This window comes from Pithys albifrons, chromosome 29 (assembly GCF_047495875.1).
Source record: "Pithys albifrons albifrons isolate INPA30051 chromosome 29, PitAlb_v1, whole genome shotgun sequence".
Classification (NCBI taxonomy): Eukaryota; Metazoa; Chordata; class Aves; order Passeriformes; family Thamnophilidae; genus Pithys; species Pithys albifrons.
The window spans coordinates 4,039,272-4,063,887 of NC_092486.1; the positions used below are offsets into that span (position 1 = coordinate 4,039,272).

Consider the following 24,616-nt stretch of genomic DNA (forward strand, 5'->3'; position numbering starts at 1 on the left):
ATATATATATATATATATATGTATGTATTTCTCAGCAAGTTAAGCAAAAACGCAAGGAGAGGGAACTGTGGGGGAACAACAACCAGGACAGGGCTCGCTCGGGGTGTGTTTGTGCCGCGGGTTCGTTCTGTGCCGCTCCTCAGGGCGCGCCCGCCGTTCCCGCCCTCTTTTCCCGCCATTCCCGCCCTCCTTTCCCGCCATTCCCGCCGTTCCCGCCCTCCGGTGGCGTCACGTCCCGTTCCGGTAATGGCGGCGCCCTGACCGTGTGCGCCGAGAGTGTCACCGATCCTGCCACCGCTGTCACCGTCGCTGTCACTGTCCCTGTCACTGCTGTTTCGCTGTCACCGCCACCGCCACCATGCACTCGGACGATGTGAGTCCACCCCGCCGCTCGGTTGGCGCGGCTGCCCCACGTGGCCGGGGGTGGGGGCTGGCCCCCTGTCCCCAAACCCGGGGTGGCACATGAACCGGAGGGATGCGAGTGGGGATCTGGCAGCAGGAAATGTGCTGTGCCTGCGCCTCTTGTGGCGCCGTGCCCTCCCCTGCCAGTGGGGCCCCCAATGTTTGTGGGGTCCCCCCCATTAGAACTGCAGGGGGGTTGCTGGAACTGGGAGGGGGGACGGATTGAGGGGTGCCAGGCTGTGTCACTCACCCTTTGTCTCCACAGATCGTGTGGAGCATGTTGGGGAACAGGCAGTTCTGCTCCTACAAGATGACGTGAGTTTCTGGGGGCACAGGGTGGGCTGAGCCCAGAAGGGCTGCAGAGAATGTGGGGTTGGGAGGGGCTGGGTGAGCAGTGGGGTCTTCCTGCCCTTCCCTCATTAATTCTCTCTCACCTCTTTCCCAGGACCAAAACCCAGAACTTCTGTCGCAACGAGTACAACCTGACAGGGCTGTGCAACCGCTCCTCCTGCCCCCTGGCCAACAGCCAGTACGCCACTGTCCGTGAGGAGAAAGGTGGGAGCCCCTCTCCTGGGACACCACAGGGAAGGGTGGTCAGGCAGTGGAAGGGGCTGCCCAGGGAGGTGGTGGAGTCCCCATCCCTAAAGGTGTCCAAGGAATGACTGGATGTGGCACTCTGTGCTGGGGAATAAGATGGGGAAAAGGCACGGGGGGGACTCAATGAAATTGAAAGGCTTTTCCAACCTAATTGAGTCTGTGATGCTGCAGCGAGCCCGTGGGTGGGGAGAGGGTGAATGGCACATCCCTGAGGGCACCCTGGCTCTGGGGATGTGCCCAGCAGGATCATATTCCCTGTTCCCAGGTCGGTGTTACCTGTACATGAAGACGATCGAGCGGGCGGCGTTTCCCCGGCGCCTCTGGGAGAGGGTGAGCTCAGGGGGGCAGAGGGGGCTCTGGTGGCCTTTGCTGGTGAGCTCAGGGGGGCAGAAGGGGCTCTGATGGCCTTTGCTGGTGAGCTCAGGGGGGCAGAGGGGGCTCTGATGGCCTTTGCTGGTGAGCTCAGGGGGGCAGAGGGGGCTCTGGTGGTCCAGGGAGAGGGTCCCCAGGACAAGAGGATATGGCCTCAAGGTGTGGCAGGGGAGGTTCAGGTTGGACATGAGGAGGAATTTCTTCCTAGAAAGGGTTGTTAAACACTGGAAGGGGCTGCCCAGGGAGGTGGTGGAGTCCCCATCCATGGAGGTGTCCAAGGAAGGACTGGACATGGCACTCAGTGCCAAGGTGGGGATCAGTCACAGGTTGGACTCGATGGTCTGGAAGGGGTTTTCCAGCCTCAGTGATGGTGGGAGCGATGTGACTGCTCCCAAACGTCCCTGCCCTGTAACTGAACTCTTCCTCTCTGCCCCCAGGTCCTGCTAAACAAGAACTATGAGAAGGCTCTGGAGCAGATCGATGAGAACCTGATCTACTGGCCACGGTTCATCCGGCACAAGTGCAAGCAGAGGTTCACCAAGATCACGCAGTACCTGATCCGCATCCGCAAGCTCACCCTCAAGAGACAGTAAGGGACACCTCCAGTGGGCACTGGAGCCCCCCAGGACACTTACACAAGTTGCAGCCACGTTTCTAATGATGAAACTGCTGGTTGTTGCTGCCCAGAGGGTGACAGATTCCCAACTGGCTGTTGTTCCCTGCAGGAGGAAGCTCGTCCCGCTGCGCAGGAAGATCGAAAGGCGGGAGAGGAGGCGAGAGGTAACAACACTCCCTCTGTCCCCTTCTGTCCCCACTCCTGCCCCTCCTGTCCCTCAGCCTCACACAGCTGCTCTTTCTCCATTAGGAGAAAGCCCTGGTTGCTGCTCAGCTGGATAATGCCATCGAGAAGGAATTGCTGGAGAGACTGAAGCAGGACACAGTAAGGATCCCACTGGGAGCACATGGTGCTCCTGCTGCTCCTGTGCTGCTCGTTCTGGGGGGGACACACTGGAGGGGTGGGGGGTGACTGGAACCCCCAGAGCACAGAACCCCTCATGTGCTGTGCAGGAGGGAGGGTTCAGAACTGGGGAAGGGGCTGATCCACACACTCAGCTATTCTGATGCAGACTTTGATGCCTGTCCCCTCCTGTTCTCCCAAAGTCTGCCTTGCTCCTGTGACTTACAGAAAATCTGCTTCTTTTCCAGTATGGAGACATTTACAACTTCCCCATCCACGCCTTTGACAAAGCCCTACAACAGCAAGATGCAGAGAGTGAGAGTGAGTCCGATGCAGAGAGGGAAGAGGAAGATGATGAGGTAAAGCCTTCAGCCATCACTCCTGCCCTGCCCTGGTGCTGAGCTGTGGGTCACCTGCATGCTTGGGCACTGCAGGGTGAAGTGACATCAGGAATGCTCAGAAAGCTCGTGTGTGTGGCCTTGGTGGCTCTTCTGCCATGAGTTATGACCCTGTTGTGCTCAGTCCCAGCTCTGTTTCTTGCAGGATGGGGATAAAAGGGAGTTCGTGGAAGCAGAGGACAGTGACCTCAGTGATTTTGAGGTAGGTGAAGCACCAGGTGTAAACTGTCAGACTGAGCTGTTGGACAGTCACTTCTGCCCTTTGGTGTCTCTGGTGATGGCTAAAACCAGCAAAATCAGATCAGGGAGTGATAGAGTCAGACTGCAGTGTGTCCTCTCCACCCCAGGTTCTCTCGTGGGAGCCAAGGATTGTAGAATGGAATTGGATACAGAAGGTAATTTTGTAGAAAAAGGAGGTTTAGTTACACAGCATGCTCTGACATCACTCTTGTCACTCAATTCTTTCTCAGGACATGGATAAGTTGGAGACAAGTAGTGAAGAGGAGCAGGAGGAGGAGGAAGAAGTAGAGCAGAAAGCCTCTCACTCCAAATCTAAAGGGAAAATGCCCTTGAAAGGACCAGCCAGGAGAAAACGTGCCCACATTGAAATAGAGTATGAAGAAGAAACAGAGCCAACCACCAAAACAAAAGCAGCCTGAGATCTCCCTGATCCCATTTTGTACCAACTGACAGGACTCCAGATCTGTCACTCCAGCAGGACCTTCAACAACTCCTTGTTTTATACTCCTGATGAAAACATTTCTCTAAGAAAAGCAGGGTTTCTGTCCCAACCCCAGGCAATGACAGCAAGTTTGTACAACTGGATGAAGCAGAAATGTAAGGAAGACGATCCCCCACCTTTTCTACAAGCACAAAAAGCTCAGCTTGGACTGTGCTCCAGGAAAGGACCTGCCCTGGGGGGCACTGATGCTTTGTGCCAGGGCTGGGGAAGCCACACGTGGCCCAGAGAGCACACAAGTGTATTTTGGGGGACATGGGAGTTAATGGGGCTAACAGATGAGACAAGACAGACAGTAACTTTAAATAAATAAATCAATTTTACTATACAAAAGCTGGGTGGGCATTGTCAGCCTCCTCAGGTGCTCTCCTGCACCTTCCTGATGCATTCCCGCACACGGTTCTCCTCACAGCTGCTGTACACCCCTTCCAGCAGCACCTGGAAAAAGAACAGCATCATTCCCAGTGCCATGGCACTGGAGAAAAGATTCACAGTGGGCGTTATGGTGTTGCCAACCCTCCCCCACCTCTGCTGGGAGAGACTTGCCCAAAGCACAGATCAATAGGTATTGAGTCACTTATCAAATACTGATGCTGGGAAGGGGGAAATCGATGCTTGAGGAAGGAACTGAGCACCTGCACACATCACACTGCCCTTCCTGAGGTGCTGAGTCCCTGACTCACCTTCACCTGCCCTTGGGAGCAGCGATCCAGCAGGATGAGGCACTGGGTGGCCCTTTGGAGCAGGGCAGCTCTGACGGGCTCTGGTGTTGGGCCCTTGTCTGTGTGAACATCCCAGAGCAGCCTCAGCAGGGCTTTGAGGAGCACGGGGAGCCTGCACGGCATCCTGCAAGGGAACAGCCACCACACCTCATCCCAAACCCCTGCCAAGCCAGGGGGAAGCACAGCCTTGGCTGAGCAGTTCTGGGAGCTGCCTGAGGCAGGAGGAGACAGGCCTGGACACATGGATAACCTTGGGATGGTGTGTCAGGAATGCTGTCACCGATTCACAGCACGGGGCTCACTCCACATGGATTTAATTTACAGCCAAGCTGATGCTTCCAGAAGAGGCATCAAAAATGAGGACCCAGCTTAATTTTGGGGCCAGGTTTTTCAGGCAAGCAGTTATGCCAGGGACAGATTCTCCCTTAGGACTTCAGGGCCTTTTCCTCAAGCAATAGTAACTGGCTCTTTAAGTGGAAACAGTGTTTGTGTTCAGGACATGTTTTTTAATCTGTCACCCCCGAGGTACCTGGGCCAGGCATGCTCTATGGTGCACTGCAGTGTCTCGAGTATTCCCAGTCTGGCTTCTTCCTCAGGGCCATCACTGACTTCCAGATACCCCAGGATGACTCGCTCCAGCCTCTTCAGGTGCCGCACTACCAGGATGCCGAGTCTGCGGGCACAGACACACCCTGAGGGGGGAGGATACCCCTGGATGGTGAGGCCAAGGCCCTTTCCCATGGGGTCCCCCCTCTCCCCTCCTCACACAGGCAGGGCCCAGGCACAGCTCTCCCCTCTCCCCTCCTCACACAGGCAGGGCCCAGGCACAGCTCTCCCCTCTCCTCACACAGGCAGGTCCCAGGCACAGCTCTCCCCTCTCCTCACACAGGCAGGTCCCAGGCACAGCTCTCCCCTCTCCTCACACAGGCAGGGCCCAGGCACAGCTCTCCCCTCTCCTCACACAGGCAGGGCCCAGGCACAGCTCTCCCCTCTCCTCACACAGGCAGGTCCCTGGGCACAGCTCTCCCCTCCTCACACAGGCAGGGCCCAGGCACAGCTCTCCCCTCTCCCCTCACACAGGCAGGTCCCTGGGCACAGCTCTCCCCTCTCCTCACACAGGCAGGTCCCTGGGCACAGCTCTCCCCTCTCCTCACACAGGCAGGTCCCTGGGCACAGCTCTCCCCTCTCCTCACACAGGCAGGTCCCTGGGCACAGCTCTCCCCTCCTCACACAGGCAGGTCCCTGGGCACAGCTCTCCCCTCTCCTCACACAGGCAGGGCCCAGGCACAGCTCTCCCCTCTCCTCACACAGGCAGGTCCCTGGGCACAGCTCTCCCCTCCTCACACAGGCAGGTCCCCAGGCACAGCTCTCCCCTCTCCCCTCACACAGGCAGGTCCCTGGGCACAGCTCTCCCCTCTCCTCACACAGGCAGGTCCCTGGGCACAGCTCTCCCCTCTCCTCACACAGGCAGGTCCCTGGGCACAGCTCTCACCTCCCCACAAAGGCGGGCAGGGTCCCTGCGTACACCCTGCGCAGTGCCAGCCGATGCTCTGCCTCCATGTGTGTCAGGACCAGCTGCAGCACCTCATCCCAGTGGGACAGGGGTCTCACCTGGCCCTGGTGCCGCTGGGATCGCTCCAGGATGGGCAGCAGGTCCAGCAGGCACAGCAGCACGGCCTGGTTTGGGGAGAGAGGGGAGCTGAGCAATCCTGCTCATGTTCTCTCCAAAACACCAACCCTCTGACCATCCACAGCTGCTGCTCACCTGACAGACCCAACTACTCCTACTACCTGTTACCTGCCCTCCTCAGCAAGGCTGCCACCTGGAATGGGGCAGGAGGCAAAAAAGCTTCCCTCTGCACTGACATTTCCCTGGAGTCTCCCAAGTTACTCTGTCCAGGGCACAGGCTGGTAACAGCCTGAGTGGACTGTGAGGGGGAACAGGCTCTGCCTCCTCCTGTCCTACACTATGATGAAGCAGATAAACAACTCCACAAGGCAGATGAAAACCCAGTTCAGGTGTCCCACCTGGATGAGAGAAGCCTCCCGGGAATAGAGGTGGTTGTAGAGGGCATGGAACACCACCTGGGCCCTGTTGAACTGGCACAGATCTGCACCTGGCTGCAACAACACAGAGCAGGGTGTTAGTCCTGGCCATCACATCCAACTACAACCTAATGAAAGAGCACAGCCCTCCCAAACCCTGGGACACCCTGAGCACTCTGCTCTGAGCTGCTGTAAATGCAGATTCAACCCTGCCATGCACTGGAACAACCATTTTCTTTGTCTTAGTTCACCTCCCAGCTGCTGCTGGGCAGTTCCACGGGCAATACTTGCTGCTGTCAGGTCCGTGGGTGAATTGGCTGAGCTCAGAAAGTGTCAAAGCAATTCTTTGCTTGGTGTTACAGGTGTAAGAACTGCACAGATTTAACCACACAGGGACAGCAGGGAAGATGGGGCAGAATTGCTGGTTTACAGCAGAAATCAGGATTAGAAGTTAAGAATCTTAACAGGAGTCTGAGGGAACAGCTGGAGCTGTGCCAGGGCAGGGTTAGGTGGGATCTCAAGAAAAGGTTCTTCCCCCAGAGGGTGGTGGGCACTGAACAGGGTCCCCAGGGCAGTGGGCACGGCCCCAAGGCTGCCAGAGCTCCAGGAGTGTTTAGACAATGCTCTGAGGGACAGGGTGGGATTGTCAGGGTGTCTGTGGAGAGCCAGGAGTGGGATCAATGCTCTGCGAGTCCCTTCAGCTCAGGATACCTTTGACTGACCCCTCCTTCAAACAACACAAGAAAGGGATCCAAGATCCCTCACCACATTGAGGACGATGTGGTGCAGGCACTGCACTCCCAGGATTTTGTTCTCTTCTTGGAAGTCGTCAGAGATGAGCAGTGCAGGTGGGAGGACTCGCTCCAGGTGAGGGCCCAGCCAGGGCCGGGTGAGGTGGGGCAGTGTCCAGGAGAACACGTGTTTTGTGGCAGGGTTGCACTTCCAGGTGTCTCTGGAAACACAAACAGCAGCTCAGGGAACGCTGGGAATAACAAGTGCTCATTTCCTGGGCACCTAGGCCTCTCATCTGACAGCAAACAGACTGATCCTCTCCCAACATCTCCCATTACTGGGTATTTGTAATGCTCCTGACCCCTAATCACGTGTTTTATTTATTAATTAATAAATATTATTTATTCATCTCACATTTGTAATGCCTGAGCTCAGATTCTCAAAGGTTACACAGAGCCCATCCCAACACACCACCCTCCCCTCCCTACTCACTTGGTCAACTCGCGTTTCAGGAGCCCCATCACTGCTCCAAACCTTCCTTCCTCCTCCTCCTCCTTTCCCCGCAGGAACTCAGCCACGGACCCGCAGCCCGCAGCCCGGACGAGCAGCTCCAGCAGCTCCCGAGCCACGGCCCGGCTCCTCGCGGTGCTCCAGGGCTGCTCCCCGAGGTGTGTCACGGCAAAGATGTACATGTGTCCCTCCACCCGGCGCAGGGCGGGCGCTGCCGGGCACTCCTGGCGCTTGGCATCCTCCAGCTTCTCCAGGAGCAGGACAAACACGGCGCCCACCTGCTCTGCCCTGTCGGCCGCAGCACTGTACTCTCTGTCCCGGCCAGGGCGCTCCGCACCATCCTGCTCCCGCCCGGGGGGTGCCGCGTACTCGCCCAGCGCCGCCGCCAGCTCGCCCAGCGCCGCGGGGCCGGCACCGAGGAGCCACCGCGGGGCCGCCGCGTCCAGCACGGCCCTGAGGGCAGCGGGGCCATCGCGCTGCAGGGACAGCCGGGCCTGCAGCAGCACCCGCTCGGCCGGAGGGGCCGCAGGGGGCGACTGGTCGGGACCCTCCTCCGGCCTCCCAGGCACGTCCTCCGACCACTTGGGCCCCTCCTCCGGCCTCCCGGGACCCCCCTGCGGCTTGCCAGGACCCTCCTCCGGCCTCCCGGGCCCTCCCTGCGGCCTCCCGGGCTCTCCCTGCGGCTTCCCGGGACCCTCCTCCGGCTTCCCGGGCCCTCCCTGCGGCCTCAGCCCGCTCACATCCATGGCGCGATCGGCGCGCTAAAACAACTCTAAATACACATCCGTGGCGGCAGCAGCGCCCCGCGGGGAGCGGAGAACCCCCAAAGACCCCTCAGAGAACGCAAAGGCTCCCTAAAAACCCCTCACACACCCCCCGGCCCCTTCATCAAACCGAGACCACTTCCCGCTCCAGAATGAGCTGTCGCAAAACCCCAGCGCTTGCCGCAAAGCCGGAGAGGGAAGGAGGTGAGTGGGCGTGGCGATGTATGAATAAATTACCATGTCTAATTAAGGAAGAAAGTGCGGGGAAAGAGGGGCAGTGAGGGGCAGTGCGGGGCGGAAAAGGGAAATTAAAGGAGCCGCGCTGTAGTGCGGAAAGAGCTGCGTCAGCTTAGCGGGAGAATCCATTGCGGGTGATCGCCCTGATCTGATAGGAGTGGCGCTGCCCTAGGGTGGGGCGCGGGGACAGCTCCTGCGATCCTTCCGGTTCATGAGCGTGATGAATGGGATGGGCACGCGGCTGCGTGACGTGTGCGCCCTCGGTTACGACGTGGCACAGTCCCTTCTGACGGCCGGGGGGTCCTGACGTCACCCGTGACGTCATATTTGCGTTTCTACAGTTCAATGACAGATTTGTGAATTTCAGTCACTTTTTCTACGAAATTGTTTTATTGACACAAACCTGAACATTTTGTGTGTCCCATTCGGGGCCGGAGGGGTCAGCGACAAAAACACTCCGTGCAGTGAAGGGGAAGGGCGGACACGACCCCCACCCACCCGTGGGGGGCTCAGCTTCCCACAGGGAACCCCCCAGGCAGTCCTGGCTCTCCAGGGTGGACACGATCTCAACCCACCCTGTGGGGGGCTCAGCTTCCCACAGGGAACCCCCCGAGCAGTCCTGGCTCTCCAGGGTGGACACGATCTCAACCCACCCCGTGGGGGGCTCAGCTTCCCACAGGGAACCCCCCAGGCAGTCCTGGCTCTCCAGGGTGGACACGATCTCAACCCATCCCGTGAGGGGCTCAGCTTCCCACAGGGAACCCCCCGGGCAGTCCTGGCTCTCCAGGGTGGACACGATCTCAACCCACCCTGTGGGGGGCTCAGCTTCCCACAGGGAACCCCCGGGCAGTCCTGGCTCTCCAGGGTGGACACGGTCTCAACCCACCCTGTGGGGGGCTCAGCTTCCCACAGGGAACCCCCCGGGCAGTCCTGGCTCTCCAGGGTGGACACGATCTCAACCCACCCCGTGGGGGGCTCAGCTTCCCACAGGGAACCCCCCAGGCAGTCCTGGCTCTCCAGGGTGGACACGACCCCCACCCACCCCGTGGGGGGCTCAGCTTCCCACAGGGAACCCCCCTGGGCAGTCCTGGCTCTCCAGGGTGGACACGATCTCAACCCACCCCGTGGGGGGCTCAGCTTCCCACAGGGAACCCCCTGAGCAGTCCTGGCTCTCCAGGGTGGACACGACCCCCACCCACCCCGTGGGGGGCTCAGCTTCCCACAGGGAACCCCCCGGGCAGTCCTGGCTCTCCAGGGTGGACACGATCTCAACCCACCCCGTGGGGGGCTCAGCTTCCCACAGGGAACCCCCCGGGCAGTCCTGGCTCTCCAGGGTGGACACGATCTCAACCCACCCTGTGGGGGGCTCAGCTTCCCACAGGGACCCCCCGGGCAGTCCTGGCTCTCCAGGGTGGACACGATCTCAACCCACCCCGTGGGGAGCTCAGCTTCCCACAGGGAACCCCCCGGGCAGTCCTGGCTCTCCAGGGTGGACATGACCCCCACCCACCCCGTGGGGGGCTCAGCTTCCCACAGGGAACCCCCCTGGGCAGTCCTGGCTCTCCAGGGTGGACACGATCTCAACCCACCCCGTGGGGGGCTCAGCTTCCCACAGGGAACCCCCCGGGCAGTCCTGGCTCTCCAGGGTGGACATGACCCCCACCCACCCCGTGGGGGGCTCAGCTTCCCACAGGGAACCCCCCGGGCAGTCCTGGCTCTCTGTGGAGCACAACAGGGACAAGCAAAGCCCCAAAGTGATGACCTGGGAGTGAAAAACCCCAGGTGGGAAACGGGATGAGCGTGGGGTGATGCTGTGGGCCATCCTGCAGTGGATCCCATGGGATTGGCAATTCCGTGTGGAGCTGCCATCCCGCAGTGGATCCCATGGGATTGGCAATGCCGTGTATGTGGAGCTGCCATCCTGCAGCAGATCCCGTGGGATGTAGCAATGCCGTGTGTGTGGAGCTGCCACCCTGCAGTGGATCCTGCGGGATGTGGCAATGCCGTGTGTGTGGAGCTGCCATCCTGCAGCAGATCCCGTGGGATGTGGCAATGCCATGTGCATGGAGTTGCCATCCCACAGCAGATCCCGTGGGATTGGCAATGCCGTGTGTGTGGAGCTGCCACCCTGCAGTGGATCCCGTGGGATGTGGCAATGCTGTGTGGAGCTGCCATCCAGCAGCAGATCCCGTGGGATTGGCAATGCCATGTCCATGGAGCTGCCATCCCACAGTGGATCCTGTGGGATGTGGCAATGCCGTGTGTGTGGAGCTGCCATCCTGCAGCAGATCTCGTGGGATGTGGCAATGCCATGTCCATGGAGCTGCCATCCCACAGCAGATCTCGTGGGACTGGCAATGCTGTGTGCGTGGAGCCGCTATCCTGCAGCAGATCCCATGGGATGTGGCCGGTTTGGAGTGGGGATGGATCACACCAGTTCGTCCAGGAGGGTCCCGATGCCGGCGCGGGGCTGAGCTGGCCCAGCCATGGGCTTGTTGCACATGGGGCACACACAGCGCACCTCCAGCCACTTCACCAGGCACCTGCGGGTGGGAATGCCGTGGAATTCCAGTCCTGCCAGGGAATTCCCCCCTTCCCGAACCCTTACTCACTTCCTGTGGAAGGCGTGCTGGCACGGCAGCACTCCCAGCTCCTCCTTCGCCCTGAAATCCTCCAGGCAGACGGCGCAGGTCTGCTGTGGGAGGTGAGAGCGAGGGCGAGGGCGGGTGTGAGCGAGTGGGACCCGCCAGGGCTGGGGGAATCCCGGGGATTTCCAGTTGGGAGCTCAGCCCAGTTCCCAAACCGTCTCTGCGGCTTTCCCTCCCTGTCTCCAGGCATGCAGTGCCAGCACAAGCACCATCCATCCCATTCCCACACATCCCATCCCCATCCCAGTGCTGCCACAATCAACGCCACATCCCCATCCTGGTACATCCACACATCCCATCCCCATATCCCAGAGCTGCCACATCCACACATCAATCCCCATCCTGGTACATCCACACATCAATCCCCATCCCAGTGCTGGCACTTCCCCACATCCCATCCCCTTCCCAGAGCTGCCACATCCACACATCCCATCCCCATATCCCAGAGCTGCCACATTCACACATCAATTCCCATCCCAGTGCTGGCACTTCCCCACATCCCATCCCCTTCCCAGTGCTGGCACTTCCCCACATCCCATCCCCATCCCTGTGCTGGCACATCCACACATCACACCCCATCCCCTCACTCTGCCCTCAGCCTGTCCTGAGCATTATCCCTGTTAACCCCAAATCCATCCCAAGAGCCAGAGGTGGCTCTGCTCACCCCATGCACGTTCAGCCTCCGGGCATCACCCTTCAAAACCACCTGAGGGAGAAAAGCAGGGAGAGGATTCAACACCAGGAAGGATCTTACCCCGACAGGAGCTGAGCAGAGCTGGGCAGGGGCAGGGTGAGCCCAGGGCGGGTTCTGGGCAGAGTGTCCCATCACACCACTTTGGAATGTGCCCATCTGGGACGAGCAGCCTCTGTGCCCCCTCCTGCCCACCCCAAACCCCCCCAGGCTCGTGCAGGAACAAACCCTGGGTGTTACCTCCTTGTACCCAAAGCGCTCGCTCTGCGCCTGGTGCCGCAGTTTGCTGGAGAGGGGAGAAAAAGGCACTGTTAGTTGAACAGCACAGACAAGAATATTCCAGAGGCACATGAAATCAGGGCAACACACCCTTCCCGACCAGGATCTGGCAATAAGCACCCCTGAGGCTGCAATTTTGGGCTGTAGGAGCAGCGTGGCCATGGGCAGCACCAGCCCAAGCTGCTCCTGTGGGGCAGGATTGGCACCGAGGAGGGCTAAGGGATGGCATAGCCCCGATTGTTTGCCTTGGGAAGTCGTTCACAGCGCAGGAAGTGCTGCATTTCCAGCCAACAGCTCCCGGCCCCGCCGTGACCTTGGGTTGGGAAAACCGCCTGGCACAGAAATTCAGCGGGAATGAGGAGGAGGGCACAGTTTGCAGTGGAGCTTCTGCTCCCACTCAGGCACCAGGATGTGCTTCCACAGTCCCAAAAGTTTCTGAGGGGTGCAGGGGCCATGGGCAGAGCTGGGACATCCCCCAGGGCAGGACTGAGCCATCAGGAACACCAGCAGCTGCCTCGGCTCTGGGGTTAAAAATAGCCCTCCCTGTACAAGGAGCAATGGAAAGACACATCCTCTCCCTCCCAGCAGTGCTGCTCCTTCCCTGCCCCACACAATGTGTCCCTCCTTTGGTTCCCTGCAAAACAAGAGCCCCTTCCTGTGCTTCCTGCTCTGCTCCAGCCCCGGGAACTGCAGGGACCACGAGCACAGCGGGGTTTGTCCCCGTGTTCTGGGACAAAACAAGGGCAGCTGGCAAGGGGGGGATGCCCAGGGATGCCCACCCTCCACCACAGCCCCCCAGTCACCTGATGAAGTAGCAGCAGAAGATGAGGCTGAGCACGAAGACGAAGATGCCAGTGCCGAAAATGACCATGTAGATGTTGAGGGGCAGGTCCTGGAAGGTGATGGGTGGCATCGTGCAGGGTTTACTGGGGTACACCAGCCCCAGGCTGCAGGAGCACCCTGAGGGGAGGAGAAAAGTCAGGGTTTAGGGTGGAAAAAAGGGGAGAAGGAGGTGAAGAAGATGTGCTGTGAGAGCAGAGAGAGCCTGGGCTGACTCTGTCCCCTCTGGAGTTTGCAAAGTGGGCAGAAACCAACACCAGGACATCATCCTGTGAGTTGTGATTCTGTGAAATCTCTGGGATCTGCCCTGGAAGAGCAGCAGCCCCTCAGAGCAGCATCAACAGCTGCATTTCCACAGCCACCAAATCCTCCTCCAACAGCACAAATGCACCCCAGGCACAGTCCAGGCAGCTGGGAGACAAGGGGGCCCTGTGCTTTCATCTCCAGAGGAACACATGGAGGCTGCAAGGGGATTTAGGGAAGGGCAGAGGGAAAAAAACACCCTGAAAAACAAAAACAGTTAGTGTCTGTCTTTGCTCTGTGGGATGCAGGAGAAGCAAGTGCTGGTTCATCCTCAGTGCCAGGGGAAGCACCAGGAGCACACTCAGCACCACACTGACCAAATCCCCTCTCCCAGCAAAACCAGGGGTGCCAGCACAGCCCACACCCTCCCTGCTGTTGGGACACCACAGGGGAAATGTGGGGGTCATTCAGGGCTGGTGACAGTGGGAGGGTCCCACTGAGCCAAAGGGAACAGGCACAGAGACCCCACCCTGCCTGACACTGCTCAGAGCTGCTGCAAAGTCAGGCTCTGGCACTGCATAAGCACCATTTTATGTCTCAGTGTCTCTGTCCCCCCCAAGAGCTGGAGCTTTGATTTCTCCTCAGCTCTCACTCAGATGGGACTTTAAAGGAGAGGACCCCCAGCCCCATCTGTGCCTGATGGAGCAGCTCCCCCAGCCCCTTCGTTCTGCTCATCAAAAACCTCCTCCAGAATCACTGCTGGCTTCAACTGCAGCCCTCTAAAGCCTCTGCCTGTTCCTCAGGATGGGGTGGCACTTGCTGTGCCCCATGGAGAGCAGGAACAGGGGGGAGTGGGCAGCAGAAACCTCTCTGTGAGTGGGGACACCACGTTTGGGGTGTCTGTGATGGGGCACAGTGGGGCACTGCAGGTGGCACCTCGGGCTGAGACCCTGCCCTGGGACTGATCCCAGCTATTCCCAGGTCTCTACTTTGCTGTGCAGTTTGGATTTTATCCCGTTGATGTCACAGCCAAAGGCATCACATCCAAGGAGCCACCTGGCCCTGAGGGCCACAGTTTCCCTCTGGGCAGCTGGAGCAGCACCAGAGGAGAGCCTGGACTGGAGGAAATGGGGTTTTCCTGCCACAGAGGGCAGAGCCACTTGTAATCACAGCAGACAATTCATCATCCACCTCATGCATAGAGTGGGAAAGGGAGGATTTGTTTGCTGGGTCCCTCTCTCCCGGCCTCCTGCTCCTGAGAGCACCAGGTGCAGGAGGAGACAATAGGAAAGGTTCATTATTTTTCGCCATTTCCTTACTGGAAATGATTGAGAAATGCTCAAAAAAAAAACCAACCAAAAACAAAACCCAAACCAACCCCAAACAAACCAAAACAAACCATATATGTCTGAAAAAACCCACTGAGCAAAAGCCATGAGGTAATGCTGGTGCAGCTGGAGGTGGGACATGGGCTGGAGAGTGGCTGCGGATGGATGGATGGATGGATGGAGGGATGGATGGATGGATGGATGGATGGATGGATGGATGGATGGATGGATGGATGGATGGATGGATGGATGGAGGAAGCCCCACTCCAGGCTGGGCAGAGAGTGGTGGGTTGTAACAATAACAGGTCACAGCAAAAAAATAATCCTTCCTATGGCTATTTCAGGCCATTCCCAGCCATTCCCCTCCGTGCCACAGGAGTGGGGACAGAAACAGCCCCAAAGGCGGAGCCTGGAAAGGGGAGAGGGGCTGACAGGCAGCAAGGGATGGCCTGGCCTTGTTCTATGGGCAGCTGTTTGGGCCCCATGAGGGGCTGGAAAAGCCCTTGTGTGGGACAGCAGGAGAAGTGAGATTGGAAAGCAGGAGAAGAACTGAGATGGGAAAGCAGGAGGAGAACTGAGATGGAAAAGCCCTTGTCTGGGATAGTGGGAAGAGAATCAGCTCCACAGAGGGCAGAGAAAGCTGGGATGTGCATCCTGCAGGTTTTCCAGGAGAAGTGTTGCATGGGCAGGAAGGAGGACCCCAAGAGACACAAACCCTCCTCAGCACATCCCTCTGTGCTTGTTTAAGGAGCTCAAAACCCCGACTGTCACCCCCAACCTCCTCCTCCTCTGCATGGCATCGTCCCTTCCATCCTGTGGGACACAAACCCTATTCCCTGACCCCACAGGCTCCACATTATACACCCAAACTCCCCACAGAGGGACAAATCCCCATGGAAAAACCACCTGGGTGCTGACAGAGGGGCAGTGAAACAGCAGCTGGAAAGACCTGAGGTGGAACACGAGATGCTGAAAGAGCCCCGGAGCAAAGAAAGAAGCAGAGAGGAGCTGACATGTCCCTGCCAGCCACAACACTGCTAATTCTGCACTCACCAGCTCAGCAGGGTCATTCCTGATCAATGGGCCCTCAGGAGTTCAGGAGCTCCGGGCTCTGGTGCTGAGAAGTGCCCCGGGAAGTGCCCTTTGGTGGTCAGGGACAGCCACAGGATGGTCCTGCCAGGAGGAGCCCCAGAGCAGCAGGTCCCAGCGAGGCTGCTGAGCTCAGCCTCCCCCAAAAGGGAGGCCCTGCCATCCCTTCCCTCCCACCCTGGAGGGCGAGGGGTGGTTTTGATTAACACAAACCCTGTGCCTGACAGAGGCACTCGTATTTTTAGTTCAGGGGAAATGGATCAAATCTGGGTTTAAGCGACATGAAATGAAGACCTGATGAGCACCAAACCCATTTCACCAGCTCAAGGCTCCCAGTTTTGCACCACAATCTGAACTCTCAAAGACTGGAGCAATTGTTTAGTTGAAAAAGTGAGAAAAGAGGGGTCAGTTGACATGTGTGAAAGAGCCCTCAGGCACATGGGGATTTTCTGGACTCTCCTCCTACACAAAGGATGCTCAGAAAGGTGCTTTGTTCCACCAGCAAAGTAATTTTCATGCAAACTGCCAAAGCTTTGGCCCTTCAGACACCACATTTTGGAGTATTTCACTGTATTTCAAGTCAGGCCAGACACGAGTTTCCACACACACTGTGCAGGCTCAGGGTTTTTGCTGAGCAGAACTTCTCCCTCACCCCAGTTCTTCTTCAATAAAACAAATGGAAAACTCAGCAGGTCATTAAATAAAACCATTTTTTCTCCTCCCACACAAAAGCTGTGGGCTTTGCATCAGAAAATTGAATGCAGCTTCCATATAATTTTTCCTGTGATGCTGGAATAGGTTTCCTGCAAAAGCTGCCCCCAAGCCAAGCAGTTCTCCATGGGGGACAACCAGGTCCCCTCCAAACAATGTCACCTGGCTCCTGCCCCGTGACTGGGAAGTCCTGAACTCCAGGTGAGCGACAGGAGGGAAAATTGTGATGCAAAGGAGGAGCTGAAATGCCAAGGCAGCAGCTCAGCCTTCAGGCTGTGAGGATGTTTTGAATAATGAAATGGGATTTCTCCAGTGGGTCTCAGACTGATTTCCATCAGCAGCCCTGGCTCTGTAAAGGTCCTTTTACAGCACTGGGCTTTGCTGATTTATTAAATATTTGCAAGCTCAGGGCTCAAAGCCAAAGTGCACAAACTGGGTCGCTTCAACCCTCGCCTTGGCTGCTGAACAAGGGTGGGCTCTGTCCCTGGTGCTCCCCAAAGCCCGGGCTGAGCCTCTGAAGGCAAAGCCTCTCTTATTTCGGATGTTTCTTGTAACACAGCCCCGTTGGGAGCCCCCGGGGAGCATTTCCTTGCACCCACACACTCCCAGGTGTGCCGGGAACTCCCCGAGGGACCGGCGGCTCCTCAGCCCCCCAGCACACGCGGGATGTGTTACCGGGGAGGAAGCCACTGCTGGCAGTATATTTAGCTTCAAAGGCTGTAACCCTTTCAGAAATTAAAACAGCCCAGCCTTTGTTGCTCAGGCAGGGCTTTGATGGTGGAATTCCCAGCGCAGCTCCACAACTACTTAGTCATAAAAACAAACCACTTCTCATTTAAACCAAACCCCTCCTCACATGTGCAAACTCAGCTCCACGTTCCTGAGAACTTCTTACGGCAGCATGAGGAGCCGGGGCCCTGTCTGGGGAGGGGGAGCGGGCTAAAAAGAAGTTTATTCCGCTTTTGCGGACACACGAAGGAGGCTTTGGGTTGGTGGTTTGGGTTTTTTGTTTGTTTGTTTGTTTGTTTGTTTTTCCAGCGAAAACGTGGCAAATTAATTTCGCTGTTGGATTTATTGCTGGGAACTGGGCAGGAGTCGCTGCTCCGCGTGGCACCGGGACCCGTCGGAGCGGGGCTGGGAGCGGAGCGAGGAGCGCGGGGTCCGTGCGCTCGGAGGGGCCGGGGATGCTCCGCTGGCCCCGACCCGCGTCCCGCATCGCCCCCAGCCCGGGCAGGATGGATGGCAGCGGCTCCCCCTCCCCATCGCCCCCACCCCGACCCTCCCCGCGGTCCCACTCGCTCTCACCGTGGCACCGCTGGAACGGGGGCATCCGACAGCCGCTCCGTGGGGCCGGGGATGCTCGGCCGGGCCATGGCCGGGAGCGGCCGTGCCCGCAAAACCCCGCCCCGGCCCCGGCAGCCCCCCCCGGACCGCCCCCGGACCGCCCCCGGCACCGCAGGGCTTGGAGCAACCTGGGCTGGGGGGACGGTGTTCCTGCCCATGGGAGAGGGTGGGACTGGATGGGCTTTAAGGTCCCTTCCCACCCAAACCATCCCCCGGAGACAGCCTTGGGGACACCAGTTAGGGGGACAGGGGGCTTGGCGTGCCCCAAACCTCTCCGCTCGCCCTGTGTGGCCATGGGGCTCCTCTCCCTGTTTACGGGATCCCAGCGCAACATCCCGGCGCTGCTCGGGGCGCCCTCAGGAAGCGCAGGAAGAATGGAGCTAAAATAAGAGCGGGAGGACAATGAGCGCTGGGAGCGTGTGGGGCACCCTGGAGCCACCCCTGCCACACAGACACCCGCTCCTGGCCTTGGCCACCCTCTGAGCTCGGCTCAGCACTCGGGGGAACGTGTTTTTTACAAGCCTGGGTGGAGCTCGGTGCTGTTTTTGGGAGACCGACGTGGTCACCTCGTGCTGGATGGAGCCCCTGTGGCTGCCAGCCCAGCTGTGCTCTCCAGTCTGTCCCCACTGCTGGAAAATAGAGTGGGGATGCCCAGCACAGGCTCTGTGGTCAGGTTTGACCCCTGGACTGAGGATCTGGCAGGAATCAGATCCATCCCGACCCCCAGCACTCCGAGTGATGCTTTGCCACCACCCCCTGTGGCAGGTCCCACCAGCCTGAGCTGCCCCAAAGCACACAAAGGGGGGCCAGATTTGTCCTTAGCACTGGCTTTATTTTCACAGGGTGACACGAGACATGGAGAACACCCAAACACCACGACAAGGGGCTGGTTTGGCCAAGCCCACACACCAGACCTGGTTCACGTGGCTACAAAAACACACAGGAAACACGACAGGGACACACAGAGCTTCAGGCTCCTGGGAGGGAGGGACAGGACTGGTTCAGCAAGTGCATCTGCCAGGTGGGAGAACAAAGCCTTGAAGGCTCCCTGGAGCCCACAGGGATGGAGTGACTGTGAGGTGGGGCCGAGTCCCTCCGGAGGCATCTCGGAGCGAGTGGGCTGGGAAGGAGGCTCTGGGTAGGCCTGCCTGGGTGGCAAGATTGCAGGTGGAGGGTCTATGCTGTACCACTAGGACTAGCTGGCAGGGCTGGGCACCCCCTGAGCTGAGGGGGCACCCAGGGCCGGTGCAGGTGACCTGTGAGCTGCCAAGCGACTGCGCCGTGGGGAGAGCCCGGTCTGTGCCCCTCAGTGGGCACGGGGTGGGCAGTGCTCCCACCACACCACCGCTCTCATCCTCCTCAGGAGCTCCTCTTCAGCCTCAGGGCATTGTCCAGGGCCACCAGCTGGCGCAGGAAGCCGCGGTTGGGGATGATCCCACGGTGGTCCTTGACTGTCTTTATGGCTTCCACGAGGGGCATGTGGTGGCGGATCATGAGGTAGGCGAGGACCAAGGTGGCTGACCTGCTCACCCCGACAGCACAGTGCACGAGGATCCTCCCTGGGGGCCAGACACGGGGGCTGTGTCACAGCAGAGTTCTCAATTCTCCCACTGGAAACCTGCTGAGGACCCACAGAGCGTCCTGGGGCTGCAGCTCAGGGGGCAGCACCTGGCACGGGGTGCAGTGCCCCAGTTCTGGGGTCACTCATGGCAGTGGGCATCAGACTGAATAGACCCAAACCAGACTAAATAGACCCAAACCAGACTGAATAGGACCAGGCACAGCTCAGGACAGGGGTGGGGCTGTGACCTGGACAGGAAAGTCTCTCACAGAACCACAGAACATTCTGAGTTGGAAGGGACCCCCAAGGGGATCATCAAGCCAAACTCTTCAGTCAAAGGCCCATACAGGGATCTGCCAGGTGGGAGAACAAAGCCTTGAAGGCTTCCTGGAGCCCACAACCTTGGCATTGTTTGCACCATGCTCTAACCCACTGAGCTCATCCCAGGGTCACTCCCCCACCCTGTTCCCTCTGTGCAGGAGGTGTTCCCGTGCAGGAGACACCACCCCAGGCTACAAACACCTAGAAATCCCTTTGTTTACCAGCTTGCTAACCAACAGGGTGTCAACCCCCTTGCCCAGGGCACTTCCCTCCCAGCCCTGCTCCCCTCTGCCCTCCCAGAACCCTTCCCCACAGACCTTCATTGAGGGCCTGGTGGATGAAGTCGGCAGCAGGGTAGAAGTAGGGGCTCATGTCGAAGGAGGGTGAGTCGTGGGCCTCGATGCCCAGGTAGCGGATGCCAGTGCCCTCGTAGTACTCTGCCCCTCCCCTCCACTTGCTGTGGGAGGCGTTGAGCACGTGGGTGATGCGCAGGTGGGCCAGTTCCCGCCGGTTGGAGGCTATATCTCTGCACAGAGGGCACAGTGCACACGAGTTAAACCTTCCCAAAGGCTGTCCAGGATGAACATTTCTGTCTGAGAGAGCTGGTGCAGAGGGAAAGCACCAGGCTTGAGTTCTTGAGTTTTGAGTCAATCTCATGGACAGCCCATCTCTGCCCACCCCACCACAACAGTAGTGTGCAACTCCCTCGGGAGGGGAAGAGGAGGGAATGGCTTGAAGTTGTGCCAGGGAAGGGTTAGGTTGGATATCAGGGAAAGGCTCTTCCCCCAGAGGGTGGTGGGCACTGCCCAGGCTCCCCAGGGCTTGGTCACAGCACCCCAAGGCTGCCAGAGCTCCAGGAGTGTTTGGATGATCCTCTCAGGAACAGAGTGTGACTCTTGGGGATGCTCCTGTGCAGGCTGAGGATTGGACTCAATGATCCTTATGGATCCCTTCCAGCTCAGGATATTCTGGGAGTCTCTGAACTCTCTTCACAGCCCTCCTCACGTCCTTCCCCCTTTCTCCCAGCGTTCCACACCCCCCACATCCTCCTCTCCCTCCTTCCCCCAACATCCCCCTCCCAGATTTCCCCACTTCCCCAGAGCACCCCTGACCCTCCCCAGTCCTTGTCCCCTTCCCAGATTTCCCCACTTCCCCAGAGCATCCCTGACCCTCCCCAGTCCTTGAGCCCTTCTCAGATTTCCCCACTTCCCAAGAGCATCCCTGACCCTCACCAGCCCTTGTGCCCTTCCAGATTTCCCCACTTCCCAAGAGCATCCCTGACCCTCCCCAGTCCTTGAGCCCTTCCCAGATTTCCCCACTTCCCAAGAGCATCCCTGACCCTCCCCAGTCCTCGTGCCCTTCCCATACGTACTGGTCTCCCAGGTAGAGTCCTGGCCACACCTCATCAGCATGGTTGCAGGCTGTCTTGCCCGTGTAGAGGAGCCTCTCCAGCTCGAACACGCTGAGGATGGGGTGGGTGCGACGCTCGTCCCGCGGTGCCCGGCTCGGGGAGCGCCCGCTGTGCCGGTAGAGCCTGGACAGGAAGGCCATGGGGGCTGCCCAGACCCACACGGCATAACTGAGGGGTCCAGAGGGCCGGGGAGGGGGCCTGCAGGTCACCTCTGCTGCTGCTGCCACCACGGTCCTGGCAGGGAAGAAGTGGAGATGCTGTTGGAAGAATTGGCCCCTCACTTTGAGAAATGGAAGAGAGAAGACACTGAGGGGCTGGAGTGTGTCCAGAGAAGGGAATGATGCAGGGGAAGGGGCTGGAGCAACAGAAGCAGCTGAGGGAGCTGGGGGGGCTCAGCTGGAGAAAAGGAGGCTCAGGGAGGACCTTCTGGCTCTGTAATCCCTGCCAGGAGGGGGGAGCCAGGGCAGGTCGGGCTCTGCTCCAGGGCACAGGGGCAGGAGGGGAGGGAATGGCCTCAGGCTGGGCCAGGGCAGTGGCAGGTGGGACAGCAGGAGGAATTTTTCTATGGAAAGGGTGGTCAGGCACTGGAAGGGGCTGCCCAGGGAGGTTTGGAGTCCCCATTCCTGGAGGTGCCCAAGGAATGACTGGATGTGGCACTCAGTGCTCTGGGCTGGGGGACAAGGTGGGCATCGGGCACAGGGTGGGCTCCAGGGGCTGGGAGGTCTTTTCCAAGGTGGGCATCGGGCACAGGGTGGGCTCCATGGGCTGGGAAGGCTTTTGAAACCTCAGTGATTCTGGGATTCTGTGGTGCTGTAATTGGGGATCTCTCACTCCATCCCTTTTGTAGAAATACAAGCCCCAAGCAGCCAGTTCTCATCTCCCTGGTGCCAGGTCAGACACCCACTGCCTCCCAGAGTGGGGCTGAGCATCTCCCACATCCCTTCCAAGAAGGAAAACTGCTGGGGAGGTTTGTCCTGCCAGGGCTGGTGAGGCAGCCAGAGTGCTGAGTCCCCTCAGGCTGAGGTTTTGCTCCAGCCCCACAACTTTGGTGTGAGGCCACGTTGGCAGGAGATGCTCTGCACAGGACCACCTTCCCCCTGTGCCAGCTCAGGGCTGGTGCTGCCAACCTGTGCTCAGCAGCGAGGAAAGGCAGCCAGGTCTGGGCAAAACACCAGGCCTGGGGAGGAGAAACCCCCAGACAGGTGGAGGATTCCATATGGCACCAGGCAGCCTGGCCAGGACCCAGCCTCCTGCAGAGCGGGCACAGGAGCCTGTGGGGAGGGGGAGGCAGGATTAACCCCTGCAGGGACAGCAGCCCTGGAACCCCCAGCACTGGGGTGGGGTGGGAAGTGTTAACTTCAGGGGAAGGGAAAGCTCATTTTACAGAGCAGCTCCTCTAGGACACAGCTCTGCTCCCAAGCCTTGGCATCACTGGGATGTGTCCCACACCTCTGCAGGAACCCTCAGCCAGCAGGTCACAGGCCCTGGGCCAGATGTGGTCAGAGGGGCCTCTTTCTGCTCCTTTGCTGCTGCCCCACTGATAGACCCTCCCACATGAGAATCAATTCTCGATCTCCCATCACTGCTGCTGCCCTGGAGGGTGCCCAAAGACCCTCCTCTCGCAGCCCCCCAGCCCAGCCCAGCACTGGCCAGTTGTCCCTGGCACTGGGGGGGAGCTCAGCGACCTTGGGCTGCCCAGCCTGGGTCAGAGTGTCCCTCTGCTCTGACGTTGTGCCTGAGGCACCAGCCAGTGGAGCAGAAGGAAGGAGCCTCCAGCCATTTCTTGGCAACGTGCAGAGAAAAACATTGCAAGGACATGGGGGAGCTCAGAGGGAGCCCAGGGAGGCTCATGGATGTCTCCCTCCCCTCTCCCCATTCCAGGCTGGCACTTCAGCCACTGCCTGGCACCTCGTGGAGCTGCACAGGGCAGGTCAGCCCTGCCCAAACTGCTCATCCCTGGCCCCCAGCACCACACCCCCCAGCATGGGGCAGATCTCACCCTGCTTTGCTCACGTTTGGACTCCACGCTGGGAATGCAGACTTGGCAAAGCCCACCTGGAAAAGGCACCGGGCAGGGCCCTCAAACCTTGGCTGACCTTGGCTGCAGCACAGCCACATGTCACCACCCCTGAGAGACAAACAGCAGGAGGGGCTGCAAAAGCGACTGAATCGCCAGAAGCCTGGAAGGAGAGAAACTGCAGCCCCTTTTATTGCCACAGCTGGAAAAACAGTGATCCACACCTTTGCTGGGCCTGGGGCTCCCAGAGCTCCTTCCAGCATCCCACCCCCAGCACACCCCCATGCCAGCCCCTCAGAGGGGTACAGAGACCCTTCCCCACATCCCAAGGCTTGGAACAGCCCCCATGGCACCCAACCCCCCACCCCCAGGCACTGGATGTGCCCCTCTAGAAAGAAGGGTCACTCCTTGCTCCCCCCAGGGCTGCTCCAGCCCCCTGTGCCATCCTGTTGGGGGGCACCGAGAGGGGCACAGCGCCCTGGCAGACAGACACCCAGACACCCAGACGCGGCGGGGAGGGGATGCCCACCCCTCACTGTACCTTGGCGAGGGCTGGGGCTCCTCCCGGGCGCGGGGCAGGCTCAGCTCCAGCCGGCCATGGCTCGCCGCTGCCGCCGCCGCTGGAGAGAGGCTGATGCATGAACAGCTATTTTAAGGCATGACATGTCCAGAGGCAGGATTGTTTATCTCACGCTGTGCATGGCTGGGCGAGGGAGGAAGGAGGGACGCGGGGATCGCGTGCCCGGGCACACACAGGAGCCCATGGCAGCGCAGCAGCAGCAGCAGCACATCCAAAACCTCCTGCCATCCTCTCTCCCTCCTCCTCCCGCACAGCAACAGCCACACTGTGCGGAGAGGAGGAAAAGCTGATGAAGTGCTGTTGGTGACACGATTCCCCGCACCAGGAATCTCCAGCTGGCTCTAGGGGATGCTTCTTCTTACAGCTGGCTTCATCCTCCCACCCCTGCCAGGGTCCCTCTGCACAGCCGGGGCTTGGTGGGATTTGATTCCATTGCAAAGAAAATCAGCCTTGGGAAAGGGGCAGTGCTTATATGTGGTGATAGAGAATAGAACCATGGAATGGCTTGGGCTGGAAAAGACCTTAAAATCATCCCTTAAAGATCATCCCTTAAAGATCTTTCCTTAAAGATCATCTCTTAAAGACCATCTCTTAAAGATCATCCCTTAAAGATCTTCTCTTAAAGATCATCCCTTTAAGATCATCTCATTCCAACCCTCTGCCTGGGCAGGGAACAAGCAGTGACAAAGTATTTACAAATTCATGTCAGAGTCAGGGAATATTTTTTTTCCAGAGGGAAAAAAAAAAAGGAAAAAAGAAGAGGAAACTGGGAAGATGGAAGCTTTTTGTTTTGACAGTTCCTAAACGACACCGTTCATTTCACAAGTGCTGCAACGTTTCAGTTAAACATTTTCCAGGCAGAATATGCTCCTTTTGCCTTTGAAGTGCTGGCTTTCCAGTTAAGGGTTTGACTCAAATCAGAAAGTAGGAGTGTGGTGGGAAAAACAAGCCGAGGAAGAACAGAAAGAAGCTGTTCCAGGCTAAATGACACATTCCAAGATTTATGGAATGCCCTCCCCCACTCCTGTTTGATTGAAACCCAGGGAATTCTCCTGCTGTGTTTATCCCAGGATACA

At 58.8% G+C, this 24,616-nt stretch overlaps 4 protein-coding genes and 1 non-coding gene across 7 annotated transcripts; 2 read left to right on the forward strand and 3 right to left on the reverse strand.

Annotated features, from left to right (window-relative positions):
* The first annotated feature begins 232 nt into the window (after nt 1-232).
* Nucleotides 233-3,813, forward strand: MAK16 (MAK16 homolog). The gene is made up of 10 exons (XM_071579159.1): nt 233-373; nt 668-717; nt 848-957; nt 1,265-1,329; nt 1,809-1,960; nt 2,097-2,151; nt 2,237-2,311; nt 2,578-2,688; nt 2,873-2,929; nt 3,198-3,813. Exons 1-10 carry the CDS (start codon nt 359-361, stop codon nt 3,384-3,386), a joined length of 879 nt encoding a protein of 292 aa, XP_071435260.1. The 5' UTR covers nt 233-358; the 3' UTR covers nt 3,387-3,813.
* Nucleotides 3,767-8,406, reverse strand: TTI2 (TELO2 interacting protein 2). 2 transcript variants are annotated; one of them, XM_071579157.1, is made up of 7 exons: nt 7,459-8,406; nt 7,000-7,186; nt 6,217-6,309; nt 5,681-5,865; nt 4,718-4,861; nt 4,150-4,312; nt 3,767-3,904 (listed from the first exon to the last, which is right to left on the reverse strand). In XM_071579157.1, exons 1-7 carry the CDS (start codon nt 8,220-8,222, stop codon nt 3,824-3,826), a joined length of 1,617 nt encoding a protein of 538 aa, XP_071435258.1. In that variant the 5' UTR covers nt 8,223-8,406; the 3' UTR covers nt 3,767-3,823. The 2 variants fall into 2 exon arrangements, 1 of the variants encoding a protein (XP_071435258.1); XR_011699808.1 differs by lacking the exon at nt 3,767-3,904 and having other exon boundaries at nt 4,227-4,312; nt 4,718-4,880.
* Nucleotides 8,407-8,675: 269 nt separating this feature from the next.
* Nucleotides 8,676-8,769, forward strand: LOC139683846 (small nucleolar RNA U13). The gene has a single exon (XR_011699818.1). It is a non-coding gene; the product is annotated as a small nucleolar RNA U13 (small nucleolar RNA).
* A 1,805-nt stretch (nt 8,770-10,574) lies between these two features.
* RNF122 (ring finger protein 122) lies at nt 10,575-17,688 on the reverse strand. 2 transcript variants are annotated; one of them, XM_071579143.1, is made up of 6 exons: nt 17,612-17,688; nt 12,899-13,055; nt 12,057-12,102; nt 11,790-11,831; nt 11,090-11,172; nt 10,575-11,020 (listed from the first exon to the last, which is right to left on the reverse strand). In XM_071579143.1, exons 1-6 carry the CDS (start codon nt 17,634-17,636, stop codon nt 10,906-10,908), a joined length of 468 nt encoding a protein of 155 aa, XP_071435244.1. In that variant the 5' UTR covers nt 17,637-17,688; the 3' UTR covers nt 10,575-10,905. The 2 variants fall into 2 exon arrangements, with proteins under 2 accessions (XP_071435244.1, XP_071435245.1); XM_071579144.1 differs by lacking the exon at nt 17,612-17,688 and adding an exon at nt 15,560-15,656.
* A 773-nt stretch (nt 17,689-18,461) lies between these two features.
* On the reverse strand, nt 18,462-23,606 carry DUSP26 (dual specificity phosphatase 26). Its single transcript, XM_071579087.1, has 4 exons — nt 23,502-23,606; nt 20,905-21,177; nt 19,850-20,058; nt 18,462-19,209 (listed from the first exon to the last, which is right to left on the reverse strand). Exons 2-4 carry the CDS (start codon nt 21,081-21,083, stop codon nt 19,010-19,012), a joined length of 588 nt encoding a protein of 195 aa, XP_071435188.1. The 5' UTR covers nt 21,084-21,177; nt 23,502-23,606; the 3' UTR covers nt 18,462-19,009.
* Between the last annotated feature and the right edge of the window lie 1,010 nt (nt 23,607-24,616).